Genomic DNA, 22,128 nt, shown 5'->3' on the forward strand with positions numbered 1-22,128 from the left:
TTGGCAACCTCACTTTTGTGATCTCTTGTAATGAAATTTACCCATAATGCTGTAAGAATAAGGAAACACAGCACTCACAGACAGTAAAACTAACAGCAGATCCCTGCCCAGTGCCTGCACCACTCCTTCATCTGGCCAAAGATAATCATGCATACTTTGTTAAATTAAAACACTTTTCTAATTTATACATTGACTTGTGAGGAGGCATTTCCAATGACTTTGGCATTTACATCTTGGACAAGCTGTTCTCTCAAATCACTCTGGCACTTCATAGCCTGCGCTGACTGGTATGTTGCATGACCCTGGCACTATCAGCCCAGCCTGGCTAGTGTTTCGATTCACCATAGCACTAATGGTCTGGAAGTTGTTCTTGTTTTCCAGATTAATGAGTACCCTAAAAAACACTCAAAACTGGAAATGAAAGAATGCTTTTGAAGGGGAAAAAATCAGCAGTTAGAACTGCCTCTTGTCCTTTCATTGCATTTTCCTCATCTGCCTTTTCTCCAGCTGCTTACACAGAATACTACTGTAGAGCAGAATATGTCCCTTGGCTCAGGGAGCTCGCCACTGACATCTGACCCCTAGAAAGCCCTGCGGGAACCTCCAGGAGAGAATCCTGCCTGCCAGCCCACTGCTGTGAGCAAGGAGAAATGATTGAAATGGGAAAGGCCTCATTTGCACATCCATTGTGTGAGACAGTGAAGACTTTCAGTCAAAATTCAATTGAAGGTCAGAGTCGCTTAACCAACATTGCCCTCATCAGGAGCTGAGAGCTTCACCCACACGCTCTTGGTTCCCCTCCAGCTAAGCCTTCATGTTCCCTGACTGGGCACGAAATGCAGCGCAGCAAAGGTGAGAGCAAGGACTCACTCAGTCCACCTGAGCTGCTGAATGCTGGTGGTTTGTCCTTGGAGGTTCAGCAGCTCAGGTGGGTGCCTCAACCCCCACAGATGGTATATCCGAGTCCTTTGAGCAACTTCAGGAAGAGGCAAGCAACCTCGCCCCATTTCCATCTTCACCAACCCTAGGTTCCCCCCAGAGTGCAGTGGGGGACTGCAGCAGAGGATACTACACGTCCGTTCTGTCTTATTAGACCTTAGTGTGTGAGTGGGATGAATTTTAATGCCATTGTCAAGGCTCCATAGCAGGTCGGACTTTTTGTCTCACTTACATATAGATGTCCAGTTATGATGGGCATATCTAAATTTACTGCAAACCCCATCCTTGGTTTCTTCAAGGCTTTGTTCCTTGCTTTTTGGAAGCAAAGCCTATCCTACCTTTTTTAATCAGGGAGAGAGAGAAAAAGAGGAGTGAGATGGGGGGAGGGAGAGAATATCACCCAGGCCCTGCAGAAAGGTTTTAGAAGATTTTTACATCTCAGCATTTTTTAGCTTCACTATGCATTTTCCATTTTACTCAATCATTGGTTCAATATGTATACTGTGCTGTTTAAATGTAGGGGGGATACTGACTAGCAGTTATGGAAGAAGGCAGAGCTGTCACAACATATTCCTGTAAAGCCATGATTTGTTTTGTGTTCAGTCACACATTGTTTGGATTTCAGCTCTTATTTCAGTCCTGGCCTTAGGGTTTTCCAAGCAGCGTTGAAAATCAGATACATAGAGTGTTACACTGAATCTGGCATTCTGTATTTCTAACGCAGAAGATGGAAGAAGAGTTTTGTAGATGGAGGGAGGGAAGAACATATGACAAGCCAGTGCCTTATTATTTACAGACAGGTAATCAGAAATGAGTTTGTAGCTATGCAAAATGCCCACACATGTATGTCTGAGAGGCCATATGTTTGCCTTTCAGAAAGCTGATACCCCTCCCCAGCTGTCACAGCTCCCATCTTGCAGTCAGAAATGCTTAGAAAAAAACCTTTGCCCACAGAATCAGGCAGAAAAGAACAGGAGCCCAGAAAGGAGGTGGTTGCCCCCTGTAGGTCTCACTCTTCCTACTGTAGAACAGCTGCAGCTGTCCTTGAAACACAAAGTCCTTACATGCTCCAATCAGGTGTTTGTGTCACACCTCAGGCCCCAGAATTAGAATTCAGTAAGTATATACGCATTCACCGTAAACAAAAAGACTGCCAAGTCTGATGAGCTGAGCCATCCTAATGCTCAGATTTTGCTGGAGACTTTTCTTTGTCCTTCTACACAGAAGAGTATCTACCACCAAGTCTACACAAACATGGTCAGGCAGAGGAACATTATCCAACTGTGCAGTTACTGTTAGCCTATCATGTTTATGAAACACACTTATATTTGGTCATTATGTGAGTCATTCTCAGAATCCACAAGCAAAACCATTCTCCAGAGCAGTGATGAGACAAAAATGTCAACTGAGTGGCAGCGCTCCTGAGGGATCTGCTGCAATGTCTTCTCAACAGATCGACTATTTACTGTGTATTGTTTCTGTTCATAAAGAAAAGTGCTAAGAAGTAGGAATGAAAGACAAACACAAAAATAAGAGGAGGAAGTGGGGTGGGAGGTGATACTTTGGCCTTTTGGCCCCTCATCAGCTTTTGGGACGGAGGTGGAGCATCACCTTTGAGAAGCACACAGAAGCCTTTACCAAAAGTACCATGATTGTACCAAAATTAAGCCTTGTCTGTTTTTACTTTTCTCCTTTGTTCTAAGCAGAACTCAGCCTTCTATTTACAGATGGCTAGTCACTGCCCCACCTAACAGCTAATGAAAACAGGAGAAGATCACAGCATCTTCCTTCTCCTCCCATCCCCTCCAAGCATACACAAATGCTGAGACTTTCTTTCTGACATTTTTGGAAAAGCCAAGGCAATAATAGATGTATCTTAAATGTTCTTCTCTCATTCTTTTTAGCTGTTGCCATTTAGACTTACTGCCAGCCTGCAAGGACATGGTCTCTAAGTGATTATTTTTTATTGCCACCGTCAATGAAATAGAATAGCTAGGAAAGAAGATGCTGTGGTAGTTATTAATTCTGCAGAGAATCATTTTCATTGCCAATGTCTTTTCTTGTCTTTTAATATTATTTTATTCAGGTGGCACCTTCTGGGGAACAAAAGCCTTTTGGAAAAGGAATGATCTGGAAATGTAATCATAATATTATAGCAAGGTGACCTCCAATGCTCTGTGCCAGGGCATCAGTGTGAGGAAATCTGATCTTCTGGAAAAGCAGCAAAGAGCTTCCCAGCACTGTAAAGCACCATTCAAAGCCTCACCTTGTGACACTTGATATTGCTGCAGTCAATTAAGGCACAGGAATCTTCCCAGAAGACACTGAGTTGGCACAGGTAGTCTTATCTGTGACTTCAGTGGGTCATGGTTTTTTGTCAAATTGACTGAACATTATTAATGTTAGAAAATTATTTACCTGTCACAGAACTGTAAACTTACATAAAACTGTGTAAGCTTACCCAAAATCCATTCTCAAACTAAATCCAATCTCAAGCTAAAGGATGCACACAATAATAATCTGTATTTCTATAGCATAAAACTCCCTCACAAGTAAAATCTAAGTAATAAAAGGCTCCCATAGGCATAAAAATCATTTTCAAATAGTTAGTGATAGCCAGATCAGGTTATTTATCAGTTAGTTGAAGAGCAGCCTGACGTGAAACAAAGCCAAAATAACCACCAAAATGATAGGTGGATTTCCTATGGATATTTTTCAAATCTCAAGAAATTCATTTGCTTTGGTTATTTGTAGAGGAAAATTTGAATTCTGAAGTTGAACTTCATCTTTAAAATCAGTCAGAAAACCTTAGTGACAGAGACTAATTTTTGGGAATCTGAATCTCCTTGCTCTGCCAGGAGGAATTAAAAGTTACCTGAGTCAGGAGATTCTCAATCCAAGTTAAATGAGGAAATACACTAGTATAGAAAAATCTCACCACTGCAACACTTCATATGCCTTGGATCTAACCATTATCTTTTGACTGCAATTGTAAATGCACCATTAACCAAATGGGAAAGCTATTCCAATCAACTGGGACAATGGGGAGAGGATGAGCAGAATGCTTTTCATCCTGATAAGTGTTCAACAAAGTCTGAGTAACACAAAGACCATGACTCATGGCTTGGTCCTCCAGTGAAGCTTTCATCTCCCAGTCACTGTTCCTTTATGACATTCATACAAATGTATACAAACTGATGAAGAGATCTCAGTGCGTTTCATCACATACACAAAAAAAGAACATGAAGGCAGTGATCCCTGATAGGACAAGGGGAAATGGCTTTAAGCTAAGTGTAAGCTAAAATAGAGAGGAAAAATACTGGCTACAAGTCATATCTTACTTTTCTATAATGGAGTTCATCCCAGAGTATAATACAAAATTTGCTCAGGCAGCCTCCAAAAGCAAAGTCCCTTGTCTGAAATACTTAGTTAGATTAGAGGTCTGTTTCAGTCATTAATTTAGCTGTAATTGTAAGTCTCTCTAGCTTTTAACCATGTTCTGCAAGCTCTTTCAGGCCATCAAAAAGACACTTACAACAGGCTTCACAGTGAACTGATAGAAGTCCACTGCAATGCAGTCATCTCTGCAGAGCAGTGAAGGAAGCAACAAGTGGCATTTTGCACAGCTGAGTAGGAAAAAGTACTCCTCAAGGGCATCAGGCAACCACAGCTCTCAAACTACTGTTGGACTTCAGAGAGCACACAGGGTGAAAAAATATGATAGTAAGGCTGCTACTGGCTTAAGACAAAGAAAAAATTTCATCCAGCTATAGATCCAGATCACCTAAAAATCTCACAGCAAGTGAAATGAATTGTATTTTATCTGTGTAACAGGAATGTAGACCTCAACCGATTTTGCTGTGAACTGAGCCTATGTTTCCAGCTAATCAAATTATTTCTAACCTGTTCCTTACATGTTAGTATCACTTCTGCTGAAAAACACAGTGATTGCTCTGTTTTTCTAATGCATTCATCCCAAGGTTCACTTGTCCATCTGTTAAATACTTACAAGTGTTTGTTTTAGAGGACTGTGTGTGTGCAGGTGATGAGAGAATTTCTACTGGTAGCTGGTAGTTTTATTGATGTTTCATCAGGTAATTATCTTTTCCTTAAAACTCCTGGCATGAAATATTGCAAAGATTGTTTTGTTTATTAATGAGTACCCATAACAGCAAGGCTTGATGTTCTTTTTTTTTTTTCTTTTTTTTTTTCCCCAGCATATCAAGGTCTGATTTAATTGTTATTAACAGCCAAAAATACACAAATTTAATGAATAAAAATCATGAGGTGATGGGTTACTACTTAGTAATGAACTCATGGTCCTGTGAATCAGATAATAAGGCCTTAGGAGCTTGTGAAAGCTGCTTAGAAAACACAAATAAGCACAGAATACACTTCAGATTTTGAGCATTCTTACAAAGAAACCCAGTTCATAGGACTGCAATCACATGCTAAAACACAACAGTGATTCCAGGCTGACCTTAGCTTTGGCCAAAAAAGTCTCATGAAGGCCTTGGGAATACCTGCACAGTAGTAGGGAGAGAAGGGAAAGAAGGTTTGGCTGTTGAAGCACAAGGAAAGGTCTCTGCTATCCAGTAGGCAGCAGGAAATCTTCTCAGTCTTGAAGCAAATAGGATACTTGCCATTAGAGAGTGTGGGAAGACAGAGGAAGGATGTCTGGCACAGATGACCACATTCTGGTTTTGAAGTTATTCTTCTTGCATGAGAAACTCTGTGCAGTTTAAGGGAAAATCTCAAACCCTATAATATTGAGAACCACTTAGTATCAGCACCGTCATGCCAGCAGATGAGAAACTCGTTCCTCCCAGTGCCTTGGGATGAGTTGCCTTAGCAAGTTCTCCAGCACTGCCGAGTCTGGCTTGCTGCAGACACAGTTCTAGCTCTGCAGGGACAGGACACAATAAACTTTCCCATGAAAAAACTGAGGAGCTTCACAGGAAATCAAGAAAAGGATCAGGAGCTTGGGAGTTGAATGGATGAAGCAGGAGCAGTGCTCTTTCTCAGCAAGAAAAGGAAATGAAGGGAGGACAGGAAAGCTCTGTGATCCTCTCGACAGAGCAGTGAATCAAAGCTAACAAGCAAAGACAGAATTCAATCAAAACACATGCTGGTGCCTGCATCATTACTGTCCTAAGTTACCTCATGATTTGCCAAAACCCTTTACCCTCATCTCTAGGAGCTTTGCTCACACAGATAGCATATAAATAAAATTCCCAGATAGACAAATACCCACGCTGTCCTTGGGTGACTTTTAAAATACACCTTTTGTGCAAAGACACCAACATTTCTAAAGCTTTTGGACCCATTCCTTCTGCAAACACAGAATACCTACTATGCTTTGTAGTTCCACTAGGTTGGTTAATGTTTTTTCATAAGGAATTCTAGCAGGAACCACCATTAGAGAAGGACCTTTATTCTTTGAACTGCTCTAAATAATATAAGTTTCACTTTCATCCCAAGAAGTGTTAAGGATGCACAAAAACACACGGGGAATTTTGTGCCAGCACCACTGATTATATTAGTTTCAAAAGAGAAATAAAATCTTACCCTGAAGCTTAGAATTATTAGAGTGAACAGCCAGAATCTATTATACTATAGAAATATCACACAGAGAGCATTCATGAAAGAATTCGCCAGATAACTTGCTATGATACAAAATTGTTCATTTTGTACACATACTCTTATTACTTACTTTCTTCCTTATTAATGAAGTCATAATATGTGGGTAAATTAAAAGTCTTTCTACTGTAACAGAGGAAAAAAAATCCCCAAATTGTCTGCTGGGTTTTAGTTACATCACACTTTCAGAACAGAGTTGAGCTGGTGTGGGTATGGGCCCCTGGTTAGAAGGTAATCTCCTTTCTTCCTGCTAGCATTAACTTCCAAACAACCATGGCATGAGCCAAATCAAGAAACTGACCTAGTTGGAAACTGGTTTTTGTCCCCAGCTTCCTTTTCCTGGATTAGTTTGCAGCCAGTAGGTTCCTTCACCCATTCCCTGTCAGCACAAGGGATGCCATAGGAAACGTGCAGCTTGGGAGGAGGCTTTTAGTGGGAGCCCACAGCTGGGTATGTTGGCAACAAGGGATTGAGAAACTAAAGTTTCCAAGCCTGTGGAAATCAGCAAAGGAAGGTGCTCATACCACTGCAACTCAAAGAGTGTCCTAGGAGCATCAGCCCCACTGCTTCCATCACAACATGCCACCGCTCCCTTTGAAGAGGCAGCACCAGACCTCCCCAAGGCACCAAGGCACTCTCCAGCACTTCCAAGGTCTCACCCATTTTCAAGCATTATGTGCATTGTGTGCCCTCCTTTAGTCACCTTAAACCCTTTTCATTCAGTCACATCTATCACTTCCTTGCATAACGCTGTTAATTTTATTTTTTAATAAGTTGCATTAAAAATGTTACAGCCAGCATGAAATGTGCCTTACCATCAGTCTCTCCGGGCAGTTCTGCCCCAAGGACTGCGTATCACTCTGCTCTGAGTTCCTCATCACATATCAAAGGAACATTTTCATTAGTTCCTGGGTGACTCAAGAACCTAATTCCTGTTTTAAAAGCAACTTGGGAACTAAAATTTCTGCTAAAGTCCCAGGAAATTGACTCTCAGTCACTTTGACACTTCTCCATGCATTCCCCCATGGTTTTGTTCTTAATTTGTCTGGAATATAATAGAAGCAAATGAGGCACTAAGGAATTGTGCCTGATAGAGATACACATTCTTATGGAGACCGTGAAAAACAAAACAGGTTTCAAATTTTGTATTCCTCTAGGAAAAAATAAATCCTACACAACACCCTGAAAGAGCCCTTTTAAACTCAGCCTAAGAAAGGCAGTGTCTTTATCCATGCTTTAGGAACTGAGAGCACCTGCTGGACGAAAGTGCATGTCTTGGATCCACAGCTGGACACAATGTGCAAAGGCAGTTAATGGTAGTGAAATCAGGCTGAAAGTGAACCCCCAAACCCTCTGGTCAGCACTCCAGACATGGCTCACCTCTACTTTAAAGCACAGATACAGCTTTGGTAAATGCAGAACAGAAATATACTTGAACCTAGGAGTAAGTCTTCCTATTGTCAACTGTATTTTTAAAGCAGGAAAAAAAATACTTCTACCTCTTTTTTCAGTCCACCTTATTCTTTGGTCATTTTACTATCTGCATATCTCGTTGTTCAAAGAACTTGGATCTAAAGAAAAACACACAAAAAAATATCCTGAACATGAAGTGTTCCTTCTTCCTATCTCTATTTAGTGCATGGCAGTTAACACCCTTTTCTGGTAATTAACAGAATATGCATCAAGTGCTCCAAAGGCTACTGAAGTCAGTGGATTTTTTGCACCAACTTTGAAGGGTTCAGATCAGCCTCAGAGCACTTAAATTCACGTTGTATTTTCAATTCTCTCCTGCCCAGGCTGCTTCTCATGTGGAGACAACTTGAAATAGAAGTCAGCCCATTAACTGTTCTTCTTCCAGACCTCCTCAATACAGTCAGAATTTGTCATGATTTTAAATACCGCATTTGTGGCCCTGATCTACTTTTTTGTTCTTACTTAACCTTTTGGATGTGCCTGAGTTCACACAGCCAGGGAGCTGCTCTTCAAAGATAAACAAATTGTTGGAAAATGAAGCAATGCAGGAAATTCACGTGCTTTGCTACTGAATTTAAGGGTGGTAGGCCGAAAAAGTCATTACTTTTAGTGACCACAGTGGGTTTTATATAGAAGAAAGGTTTCATTCCCTAAATTGGCTCACATGTCATTGCTAATGAATGTCTAACAAAGATTCTTCTCTATAAAATGTGATCATTTTACACAGAAGATTTATCAGTCGAGTTCTTGGAGAGATTGAGGCATTGGAGTCTTTTAAAAGTCCATTTTTTAAGTCTCTACTCCACATATCGCTTTTATGACCTAAAAAGCAAAGGGACTCCACATGCTGTAGGGTTCAATTGAAATTATTGTTGGAACATAGGAATACAACAGTAGGACTGTATTCATCACAAGAGTTACACTTTTTGTAGCAAGAGCTCAAGAAAAGTCCACAAGGATCAGAGTTGTGAGCCAGCTCTTTCATTTGCTGGCTCTTTATGCCACACTTTGTCTCTCCCTCTCTGTTGGCAAGAGGGTCACCTCGTGCAGACAGCCTTCTCCCACACTTGCCCTGCTAAAAGTTTTCTGGCAATTTGTTCAAACGTTTCCCAGTCTTGTTAAAACACAAGCATTGGTACAACCAGGCTGCTGGCTGTGAGCTGTGCAAGCCATGAGGCAGGGGAATTCACTTCACCCACTTGTGGCATTTAGTGTGGATGGGGTCAGGCACCGACGGTCAAGGCTCTCAGAATCTCCCTGGTCAGCAGAGGGGTGGGCAGCTCTGGAGTCAGCCAAGAAAACTATCCATTTCACATTAAAAAAGGGAAAGAAATCTTTTCCTTGACTGGAGACCAAACAAGCCTTTCAAAACCCCCCTTGGCAGGCCGCAACAGTGCACGCTGCAGCATTATCCAACAACAATAAACACACACATACACATGCATAAAAGAGAGACCTTGTGGCCACAAGCCATATGAAATGAAGCACTAGACCATGTCGGACCTCCCGCTGTATGTTTTGTGTTGAGGCAGGAGAGGTATAAATACCTTACTCCTCATGCAGTGTATTACAGCACTCTGGCGAAGGAGTCTTGGGTATTAACAAAAGCTTTGTGCTACCATTGATAATAGTGGCAGAGTGAGAAAAGAGGAAAAATAGTAGACAAAAAAACTATACTTGGATGCCAAGTATAGCTGTGCAGTTGTGATCATTCAGAACTAGAACTTCTGTAACTTCAATGCTACCCTTCAGAAGGCAACAGTTTGCAATTGCTGCAGTTATTGAGCAAAAGGCATTGAGGTGTAGGATTTCTGATCCTTGGGGGACTGAGATTAAATTTGAGTACAAGCATAATCTTTAGCAGCAATCACACACAGAGTCATCTGTGTGTAGAAGCAGAGGGGCCACTGGCTGGGAGCTGCAAGGGATGATCAGGCAGCTCTCTGCAATTCAGGTCAAGGCAATAGGGAACAAGCATAACCCTCAGTTACGTGAGATGATAAGAAGTGCCTGCAGCTGAGAGGATATCTTTCAGCATTGCTCTAGTGCATGTGAACCCTTGAGGAGGGGGCAACAGCTTCCACCTTAAGCCTCTAGTTGCCAGTGAGCTACTCTGTACTTCACTTGCCCCAAAACCCAAGGAAGGAATGATTACATCACATCACTCATACAATGCCCAATTGCATTCAGCAAAGATGATGAGACCTGGTCTTATATACATGAAGACCAGGTATGTATGTAAGAATCTGATCAGAGAAATAAGAGACATTTTGGATGGGCATAATTCCTGTTTTTGTTTGTTCCCCTTCATTTTGAGTGTTACTGGTACTTGTGCATTGCACACTCATAAAAAGCCCCACGACAACAACAACAAAGAAAAATAATACAGAAGACATTCAGATTAGTTGATTGTTATTGCTGTAATCTTCAGCAATGCCACTGCTAGCAGCAGACACATGTTTAGGAACCATAACATGTTTGATAAATAAATTACTATCATAAGCAAAAAAAGCAGTCTTCAACCAAGTGATAGCTCATCTTAACCCGCTGCTGTCTGCTGTGAGATTGTAAGTTTTGTTGGATACCATTAACAAGCCTTTGGATAAGAGCAGAAGGCTGTTGAGTTTCAGAAACCTGTTCCAGACTGCATCCATTAAGGCCCTAAAACAGAAGACAAAAGCGGCTGTTGCTCATGAACACATTCTAAACACTTTGATTTTTTGAAACGACTTACTTTGCAATCATTATCTTGGCTCTGGTCCTCTCTTATTTAACCTCATCTGCCTGACTTGATATTCATGGAACGGATTTGTACTGCCTTGGACTCCATGCAGTTGGCTGCCAAAGTATTCTTGGTCTTAAAAAAAAGAAAGCATTTGATACCATTAATCATATTGCCATATGTAATAAATTGGCTGCCTGTGGTACGTTGCCTCCAAGTGTCACATGGTTCCAATCACAACTCTGCCAACTGAAAGTGGTTGCTGGAAACTCTGACTCTTCCTCTCAGGCGCTCCTACGCGGGGTCCCGTCCCGCTTGTACTGTACATTAATGACCTGCTGGCTGCCTAGCGGCACCCAGGCCAAGAGTTACAAGTATGCACATGTTTGCAAGTGCTGCTGTACATAAGCAATAACCTGCTTGATATCAAAGTCACATAATTACAAAGTCAGCTTTTTGACAGCATTTGCGAGGTTCGAAGCCTAATTCAGTACATCTCTAATTTGCAGCTTAACTATCTGCCAGAATGAAAGGTAGAAAAGAAGGGGGAAAAGTATTAAATTTAGCTGCATAAAATAATTCAGGGAACAAGAGCACTGCTCTTACTATTCAGCTTTGTAACTGTCAGGGCTCTTGTCAAGTCACAGCTGGAATTCTGCAGATTTATAAGAACAATAGAATTATTCGGGGGAGAAGGTGGCGAGAAAGGAATAACATGCTATTCGTAGCACTTCAGCTAACACTTTGACACAGGTTCTTTGGATCTTTTTAAGTAGGCGTGGACATTGGCTTAAGTAAACAAATAAAAAGCCCTTTTGATCCTTTACCAAAGTTTTCCTTGAATCTTTTCTCAGAGCAGCAAAAATAATCTATTGACTTCAGAAATGGGCCCAGAAAAACAGTGTTGATTTTGACCATTGTGAAGTGTCTCTATACATGAAAGTTGGATGTGGTGAAGGAAAATGAGGCTACTGTAATGAAATAATTGTTGAGAATTTGCATTGTATTAGAGCCACAGTTACGGAGCAGGGCTGCTCTTTTTATTAATTACAGTGAAAAGGCAGAACAAAGCTCCTGTGTTCACATCTCCATCTGGTCTCTAACCTTCTGGATTCAGTTCTTCTCTCTCAAATCTTTTTACTGCTTCCTACCCTTAGTTGAAGAAAATGCACATACAATGCTGCAGATGTAGGAAAGGAGTGAAAGAACAAAACAGGAACATTGTTCTCACAGGCTCTTGATCTGACCAGGGAAAGTAATCCCTGTAAGACTACAGAGAGAAATGAAAATAATACTTGCAGAGGGCCAAGCCCTCTTCGTTGTCCAGATACTCGAAGCATAAACAAAGGACAGGTGCCAGTATGACTGCAGATGCAGTAATGTCAAAGTTAGCATACACTAGTAGCAAGGGCTGATGCTTTCATATACTGAGTGCTAGCCTACACTGTACTACTTTGACTTATCTCATTATTCATCCTATCCAGATTAATACATGCATCAATCTTGCCATGTTATTTTCATGTGCCTATAACGCAGAGAGACATTACAACACCTACACTAGAAGACAACAGTGAACTAAAGCTCAACAGCATGAGAAACCTTGGTCTTGTGATATCTGCTGTTCCATCTCTGGTCTTTCGTCATTGGCTGCAACCACAGTGGATTTTATATAGAAGAAACTATGAACTGAGATTTAAAACTGAGGGCCAAACTACAAAGGAGCACAGGAGTTCAAGTTCATAAACAAATATTAATGACCCTTGTCTATTTTCTTCAAGATAAAGATGAGATTCTTATCCTGATTTTTCCTCAGCTTTGTTTGATCTGTTTCTCTTAGAAGACATTTCAAGTTAATACCTCACAGGCTTTTCTTTCCCAGGAAGTTTCTCTGAAAGAATTTTTTCCTCAAAGGTCTTGATCTTTCAGGCCTTTACACTTGTGTTTAACTCAACACGTGATAAAAATCCCAGTTGTAGGATCATTTGTGAGAAGAGACAAGCGTGCACAAAAATGCTTACAGGATCTCAGATGCACAAGGAAAAACTGTATAGTTGTCAAGTTGAAAATGCACGTTACTGAATCATGCTGTCAGGAAGCTGACACCTCTACAATGCTTGGTGTCTTACTACCCACTGGTGACATTTCTGACTTTTTTTTTTTTAAAGTTCCATGAGCCTCTCTCTCAAAGAAGCTCTTGAAAGAAGACTGTGTGAAACCATGCCAGCTGACTTCACAAACATATCACTTTCTGAAATGTATACAATCAAAGGCAAATTTATAGATGAATCCATAGATACCTTACAGTATTTCAACTATAACAACCAGACAAAAATGTTATTTCTGCATTGCACCCTGTTGTACCTTTATAGGGCAAGCTTGTCAGATGAACTGACCTATACATGTTTACAATACTGCTTTGTTGTAATTTATACCAAACAGAAGATAACATTAACTTCAAAGGAGAAAGAGCTTCCATTTTTTCAGTCTAGACTCATAGGCCTGAGGGGATTTGGGTGCATGAGCTCAGAGTATTGCTGGAAACCCCTAATTTGCAAAGCAATGCAACCGGTATGTCAGTTTTTATTCATTTCTCTTTGCCTACTAAATATCTTACTAGCAGGTATACACAAAGCCTCACTCTAGCTCAGTGAGAAGCCTTTGAAAAAAATGAAGAGAAAAAAAAAAAAAAAAGGGAAAAACAGCTTATAAGGCTGTGCAAGTATCACTCAAAAAGAATGAGCTTTAATTGGGAAGGTCGGGTGTAAGGGGAAAAGCACTATTCCTACTTTCACCATTTTCAAGAACAAACACATAGGATTAGCATTGTTTGAGTTGTTTGTTTTCACAGACCTCTTGAGAAGAAGCTTTAATTTACAAACTCTGCAAGATCTGACTAATGCAGCAGCCCATTCTCAATTTGGGTATACACATGAGTTATAGCAGAAGCTGCTTGATGCACTCCAGTAAAACTTCATGCTGTTCCTAAAATCCCTCACAGTCTCTGCTCTGAGGACATTGACTCAGCAAATAAGTTTAAAGATATGTTTAATTTTAAGCTCGTGTGCAGGTTCAGAGAAGTCAACAAACCTTCCCTAAAAGTTTGGCGTTTTGGTTTATTATATTTGGATTAAGACAAGTGTCTGCAATGCCTTAGTAATGCAGACTGATTCTCTGCAACAGCACCTGGAAGAATAAGGCAGCCTGCCTGGTCCTATGTGATCAACAGGATAGACAGCCACCATCACTGTATTCCTCCCTTATTATCCAAAGCAGAAGAGGCACACTTCTGTTGCAGTTCAACCATGCAAGAAGCACTACAGAGTAAGTACATAACATCATTAAGTGGATCAGTATAATAAAAGCTACAACCACCTCTCCCTCCCCCTCACAAAAAAAAAAAAAAAAGAAAAGAAAAAGAAAAAAAAAGTTCTTCATGAGGTAGAAAGGAAGGAAAAAAAGAAAGCAGCACCAAAAAATTTATTATTTATTATTCATAATTTTTCTACTATATCAAGTCTATTCCTTGTGAAGAGTACTATCTTTGAGATGTAACAGAACTTTGCCAATGGGATGCATTTTCAGATTAACATGAAGGCTTACCAGTCAGGTTTTCAGTAATGACATACTGTAGTTACACAGCTTGGCCTAGTATTATCTGTAAACTTCACCTACTGACTAAATAGGAAACAAATCTAGACCTTGAGTTGCTTTCAACTACACATTCTTTCACAAAGAAAAGAGAAAAATTCAATATCTTTAGAACAAAGTAAGTTTTAAAAAAAATTAAAGCTCATTTCACATGATCAATTAACCCCAACTAGAGAATGGTTGGGCTTTTCACCCTTTGTTTATCATAGGATATATCCTAGCTATCTCATACTGCTTTACACAGCTGTTTATGGATATATGAACAACCAAATATATGCAGTGAATTATATTTTTTAGATCAAGAAAAACACAAAACAAACAGTAAACCCTCTAGGCTTTTATAGAAGAAATTAAAGCACTTACTGAAAGGAAACAGTGGCATATACGAGGGCTTTGAATTTCAAATATCCTTCAAGAAGTTATTAAAAAAAGAGACGATACTACTGAGAAAGAGACAAAATATGACGATATTTCTTGGTATATCCATTACAAATGCAAAAGAAGTAGTCATTATATTAGCTTAGACTCAGTCATATTTCCATTTTTAACACCTTATAATTGTTACAGGATTCTAAACTCCCAAAGAAGGCAACTCATATGAAGGATTTATTTTCTCTCCAGTTTTGTCCTTCCTTGCTGCCTGTCAATCTAAGAGAAATGTGCTGGGCTTCACCCCATTTGAACCTTCATGGGTTTAATGCAGACTTCAGCCTGCATTTCTATAGACTGTGTACATGAGGATTGGCATTCATATCTCAAGAAAATCTCTATCTTAAATTCTAAACAGATGTGCTGAAGCTCAGAGCCTTTTAAAACATCTTTCTACTAGCAAGTCAAAATTCAAAGCAGAATATTTCCTTTGCATATTTAAGGGAACTAGTGAAAACTCTTCTGCCAAGCTTCTGGGAGCATCACTGCTGACAACACCTGCCTGGGAGCTGGCTGTCCCCAAACCATCATAGTCTTCATCCCTTGAGAATAGCTCCTCTCTTAACACGGATCTCAGGCTATCTTTCTCAGCTTGGAGATTGGCTTTTATCAGATGTCTTCTAGGACCATGATCTGCTGAGCAGGCCAGTCCAGTACAGTCTTTGACCCAACACGGTACAGGTTCAAGACGTACCCAAGGGCTGGCAGACCTAGCCAGTGTTTTCACAGTCCTTCCACTGTTTCTCGGCACAGGAATACTGGACAGCCCCAGAGCTTCTTCACCAGTGGAGTGCACGCTGATAGCTGGGGGACGACTCATAAATTTGTAAACTATGGAGAAAGAAACAGCAATAGACAATGCTAAACATCCAAAAAGAAAAAAAATAAAGGAAGAGTTTGAGTCTGGATGCATCCTGCAACCCTCCATCATTAAATACTTCAGGTCTCTTACACTGTTTCTAGGCCAAGCCTTTGAAAAGGCATATTGGTTACTTTAAGAATAATATGATTTTTCCAAGTTAACAAAGTTATACTTTAAAGGAACTAGAAATTGCACTGTACTCCATTTCAAGTCTCTACTGTTGTGAAAATAGCTCTTAATTTTTTCCTAGGAAACGCAGAAAAATCCATGCTCCAGAAAACAGGGCCCAAATCTAAACCCAGAGAATCAGGATCATTAAACTTCACTTGCATGGTTTGAGAGAATGTGTTATCCTCCCACTATACTTACACTTACTCCCACTTATATAATATATTAAGATATTATTTCCACTTCTGCAGCTGGTGAAGAACTCCACTCACAGCACAGGGTGCCCACACTGATGCTATATTAAGTGCTTTAACTCAGGCTTCAAGATCATACATATCTTTTAGGAAAGATATCTACACTGAAAAAATCTAAAAACATATTTGACTGTTTACAACATGAAAAATTACTTTTATTTTCTGTTGTTTAACCAAAAAAATTGAGACCAAGTAATACAAGCATTTTGTACACATCAGAAAGCAGTACCACTTAATAACAGGGACGGGACAACCACCAGAGTACCACCTGAAGATCTTTTACCTTTCTGAATCCTTAATTCACTTTAATTATATACATATCCATGGGCAGGACACACAAAGAATTATTTCACAGAACTACAGAATTGTAGGGGCTGGAAGAAACCTCCAGAGATCACTGAGTCCAACCCCACTGCAAATCAGGCTCCCTGCAGCAGACTACACAGGTAGGCATACAGGCAGGTCTTGAATATCTCCAGAGAAGGAGAATCCACAGCCTCCCTGGGCAGCCTGTTCCAGTGCTCCATTGTTTCGGTAGCACTCATACACAGTTGAAGACACATTAGAATTATTTCCCCCTACAAACATCCTCTTCTTGCTGATTACCTTGCAAAACCCTAGTTTCTTCTCCCCCTGGCCGTGCTGAATGCAGCTGCTTGCATTTTCTTCTTGGAAATCTAGTTTGACGTGGTCTAGCACCCTGCTGGCCCTGGTTGCCTGCTGCATCATTCTCCTCCACATGGACATGGGAATGCCCTAAGTTGTCTTGATGAGCCATTTCGGTGTGTTCCACCTAAAGCTAACAGCAAAGTTGTATTGAAAACACAGAACTAGCCAGGAACTCTTAGAAGACAATGGGAAAGAGACTTCAAGAGCCCCAAAAGCCAGATTTATTTCGTATCTGGCAAGATAAAAGAAGCCAAAATAGGAAGTCAACACCAAAAGCCCTTTCCAAATACAACAGCAGCTTACCTTGTTCTCTAGCCTTAACTCTTTATAAAAGAGCCTTCTTTTCTTATTCTTAGAAACAAAAAGATAACCCCACTGACTCAGGGAGACAGAGGGGACTGGGACTAGAAGAAGGAAAAGGACCACTGAAGGAGGAGCTAGCACAGCATCTGATCATTTGTAATTAGCACAGCCTTACAGCTTTTCTGGCCTAATGGGATGAAGATAGCTCACAAAAAGCTGTGCGTGATAATTATGTCTTAAAGGAATACTGAGTGAAAAAGTTTCTTTCATCCCTAGAGAAGCAGGGGAGAAGGGATAAAGAAGACAAAATAAATAATCTTTATTTCCTTGTAATGTGTAAGCATGTTCTATTCTACTGTTTTTTAAGGTTTTCCTCTCAGTTTTTATCATTCTGTGTGTCTGCTGCAACTACTACCTGAGTAGTAGTTCTTTTCTAACAGCACTATTTCCTAGGTTTTTCCTGTTTTTTTCTGGAGTATTAGAGTCTTGTACAGCCTCTCTTAAGTTCAACTGGGCAGTAGATTTTCACTAGTTTGAATGTTTCTTAACCTTCTTCTAGCACTTAGTGAATTCCTCTACTGTCTTACAACCCTGTGAGGGCTGTGACATGTAACTAGAAGAAAAAAAAGTTCTAACAAAAAGAAGAGGCAAAGGATTTTTGCACTGTCTTCTATGTCCTATGTACGAAGGGAAAAGGCAGTTTTGAAAGAAAGAAAGAAATTAGGCTGATCTGATTTTTTTTTAGATGTCATGTGTTTGAAAATTGCTAGCATTTGCGAATGGCAACTTGTTTGCATGAGGACCCAGAGTCCATTATATCATCCAAAACTTATGCGAGTGGGTATGCTTTCTAAAAGTATTGAAAGCTTGATGAGCTTCCAGCCAGTTACTGGCCATTTTGATATTTGTGATTATGATCAACAACTTGAAAAAAAAAACAATGTTAAACCCCACGTTAGAAATGTAACTGCACTTGTAAATACTGTGTTTTCTCCTTGCTGTGTTTCAGAAGTAGCAAATTGAATGCAGACTTACTAAATGACTTGCACCAGGCCACAGCAAGCTTGCTCAATTTCTGGCTTCTGCTATGTACGTGTTCAGCAATAAAATGCTTCTTTCCCTCCCCAGTCTGTCAAAGGCAGGGGCATTGTATCATGACTTACCACTGGGGAAAGTGGGGGTGAGCAAGGAATAGCGGCCACGAATTGAGGTGGGCGAATACTAGATGATCCAGTTCATATGACCTAATAGACTGTGTCACTGCCTTTGGGAGATACAAGCCTCTTGACACATGCCCTTGGCTGGAAGGTCAGAACAGAAAAGCCCAAGCTCAGAAAATGAAGCCCTCTAGCTGAGAAAAATTATCCAACCATGAATTGGCAAAAGCACTTTTTTTCCTCCCCACCTTTTTTTTTATTCCCAAATTTTCTGACTTGACGTGTTGCTGTAGTGCACTTCACATTTGATTAAATTAGTCACATTGCATTATGCTGTATCAATTGTGACAAGTTGCAATGGAATGTGAGGGTTGTATAAAGATGCACAGGCATCAAATAGCTGCTACCTGCTTCTGACTAGCATCGATGTGTTAGCAGCAGGTAAGGGAGGCACACAAGGTGCAAATCCTTCCTTGTTATTAAGTCACTCTTCTGCAGCTCATCACTAGGTTTTCTGTGGTTAATAACTACACATCAAATGAGTAATCAGTTACTCTTACACCAAGAAATTCTTAATTTTTTCTTCTGCATTTCCCCCACACCTGCTTATGATACTAAAGAAGGAGGAGGTATCTGTTCAGGATTCAGCCTGTCTCTTACAAGCATACTAGCTACTCTAACTGAAACAGTATTAGCAAGATGCTGAATGTATAAATAATTACAGCCTACAGAGAAAAAGGCAGAGGTACCCTGTTATTGCTTATGTAAATGCAGTCACTATTAGTCTTGGGCTAAAGGAATTACACCATCAGGAAGCCCTAAGCTCGTGTTCACTGACTAAGCATCCCCTGTTAATCTTTTCAGCACAGCTCTCATTGGGTTCTGCAAGGAGTTAAAGCCACAACATGTACGTAGAGCATGAAGAAACTGTTAACGTTGTTCTTCACCTTTCTTGGGGTAAATGCCTGCTTCCATGCATGGCAAAGTAGACAAAAGGATTAGAGAAAGCTCAAGTTAATTTAATCTGGACTGCATTTGTACAAATAGATTTGTTGTCCACTGTCAATTTGATATTTTATCTGGAATTCTTACAGGACCTTTTGAGAAAGTTAAAAACAGCTCTATGAAGAGGGCTGGTTGAACTATTTATCAGCTCAACAGCCCCTAGCTCATCACTGTTCTTCTTCCATGTTCTCCAGATGTTAGTAACAGTGCCTAATATAGAGCAAATGGTTGAGTCTTCCTCTGAAAACATTGCCTAAGCAGTTAGTAAAGCCTTATGGTTGAGTAATCCACACTAAAAGACCAGAAATAGGATGTCTAGAGAAGGGAAGAACATCTGTATTATTGTCTCCACACATAGCCTGGACTAGAAGTTAAGAAAGAACAGTCACATCAATTACACTTAACCTTTTGATATCCTCCTGGCTACATGGCTTGCTCTATGCAACATGTTTTTTTGTATATTATACATGAAATATATCTGATAAACTATGGAGACAAACTCTCTTTGTCTTAATCATCTGAAGATGCAACTTTTTCTGCCATGTTTACAAATGACAAACATTTTCTCTCAAGCAGTACTGTTTGTCTTACAGTCCTGGAGGTCCTTCGCTCCAGAGTTCTGGGGAGCCATAGCGTAGTAGAAAACTCTCCCTACTTGGACAAGTTTGCAATGAAAGGATTTTAACTAAGTGGATGCAATGGGGACTCAAGAACTCAAGACTAGGAAGCTGAAGTATGTTAGTATAGCTGGAAGTGTCTAGGATCTCATTGTCTGTGAGTATGATCACAGTGCACATGCTTTCTACCTTGTGTTTCTTCAGGAAGCCATGTCTTCTTGTTTTTTTTCTTGCATCACTCCTCTTTCTTGTCCTGAGAAGAGAATGGACTGTTTTTGATAGCATTCGTGATGTGTGTCCTACAATGGAAGCCCAATAGCCTAGGGTTTCTGGGCCCTACATTGTCAAACAAGTACGCAGTTACAATACAGTTGTGAGAAGAATGGTATGCAAGCTTTAATAATGAAAATTATATTCAAATCTCTTAGCCCCAACTTATTTTTTTCTGCTCTTTAGAATCTGTCATATCCAAAAATATTCAATCCAAACAAGAATTTAAAAGCACATTCTGAATGTCCTGTGGTATTGTTCGGAATTCCTTTTCTCCTAATTTCTAGCATTAATTTAAGCCAGATATCCACAATAAGTGGAAAAAAAAAAAAAAAAAAAAAAAAAAAGTAATGATGCTTAATAACACCATTTAAACCATTTAAAACTCTGAGTTTGTTTCAGGAGCATGACTGTCCAGCAAAGAAGTCCTAGAGACCTTACATAGGAAAAATATCAATCAGTCTTCAAAGAGTTGAGCACAGTAAGCAATTCTAGATCTGGACTTGGCTGTGTCTGACATAGGATATGTTTCTCTTTACTTCTCCCATACCCTGCAATTGTCTAGTTTTGAATCACTTCCAGTGTGAGATCCAGAAAAGCAGAACCATTCATAGTTTGCCCTGGCTTCCCTTTTCTGTCTACCGTTTCTTCTTACTCAAATTCATACATATTTAACAGGTGAAATGAATAGCAAATGTCTACTCTGTTGTAATTAATGCACATACATAAAATCAGTGCCTGCATTGCTGACCTTTCCATTTGTCTAAACTTGGCTGAGTATAAAAGCCATTTTACAATTTTCCATTGGTAATGACGTGTTTATGACCGAACTGGACTGTAGCACCTTCTATTTTCTGATGGGTAAGTGATGTAAGGAGGATGGTGATGGCCAAAGCAGCTCTGGATCTGAGCTAATCCAGTGCAGTACATCTACAGAGGTCTTTCCATGACAGGTAAGTTGTGACTTCAGCACTCCCTGGATTCAGCTGCTCAAACAGTCTCTATTCTGGACTCTGGAAACTCAAAAAAAATACATCAAATATTTGGCCGTGTGCTTGCACCTGCAGTATGTCTGGTGGGGAGAAAAGGGCTAATGTTTGAAGCAGATTGAGGAGGATATGTCCCTGGAAGGGCAGCTTTGGAGAAGATTTGTTACACAAAAATGTTTTTGGTTCTAGAAAACATTGTCATCAGCTCCCTGTGAAGAGCAAGATCCATCTTAAGACTGCTGAAAAGGAGCAATCTGGAGCTGCAAAGCACTGCTGCTGTAACTTGCTGTCCAGCTTCGACACGAACTTCCTCTAAACCATGCAGAGCTTGCACTGAAGTTGTGAACAGTACAAAATGCATCACAAGATAGAGAGCATATCTCAGGTTGGTTCTGAACTAGAAACACTATTGCCTTCTCCCAAATCCATGGATGAACTTACAGCATCATCAGGATGGATTAAGTCCCTACTTACCCCCTTACCTGCTTACCCTTCTCCTATGTACATCCGTGCATGGAATTAGTCCAGTTGAACTTTGGCTAGTTTTGACTGCACAGGAACCTGGCATTTGAGTAGCAGCAGTCTGAGCTGGTTTGGAGTTGCCAGACTCCATGCTTACTCCAGTCCGGGCCAAAATCTGTGAGGAGCACATCTGAGATGCAGCCTCCATTATTCTCCTTCTTGATGAGACACACCCGTACTTACTGGCCAGGCAGCAAAGATGAGGGAATTTGACACTGCACTAGCAGCAAAACTCAGATTTTAAATGCCATTCAGCCATCTGATTTGCCAAGAGACCAGTACGTGTATCTCAGTACTGGGGAAAACAGAGGAATTATAACACAATGCTGAAATTGCCAGAGTGGAAAGCTGTGATATCCCCCTTCTTCTTCACCCATTTGGTGTAGTCTGATAAGAAAGATGTTCCCCAAATGCTTCCAGAAACACATACTGTCAGCAAATCTGAGGCTGCTTGAGTGTTT

The 22,128-nt window shown here is 40.4% G+C and overlaps 1 protein-coding gene across 1 annotated transcript; it reads right to left on the bottom strand.

Moving 5' to 3' along the window:
- Positions 1 to 12,690: 12,690 nt before the first annotated feature.
- On the bottom strand, positions 12,691 to 17,265 carry LOC125690706 (uncharacterized). Its single transcript, XM_048939353.1, has 3 exons — positions 17,108 to 17,265; positions 16,742 to 16,934; positions 12,691 to 15,682 (listed from the first exon to the last, which is right to left on the bottom strand). Exons 2-3 carry the CDS (start codon positions 16,911 to 16,913, stop codon positions 15,222 to 15,224), a joined length of 633 nt encoding a protein of 210 aa, XP_048795310.1. The 5' UTR covers positions 16,914 to 16,934; positions 17,108 to 17,265; the 3' UTR covers positions 12,691 to 15,221.
- Between the last annotated feature and the right edge of the window lie 4,863 nt (positions 17,266 to 22,128).

The sequence above is a fragment of the Lagopus muta genome, chromosome 3 (assembly GCF_023343835.1).
Source record: "Lagopus muta isolate bLagMut1 chromosome 3, bLagMut1 primary, whole genome shotgun sequence".
Classification (NCBI taxonomy): Eukaryota; Metazoa; Chordata; class Aves; order Galliformes; family Phasianidae; genus Lagopus; species Lagopus muta.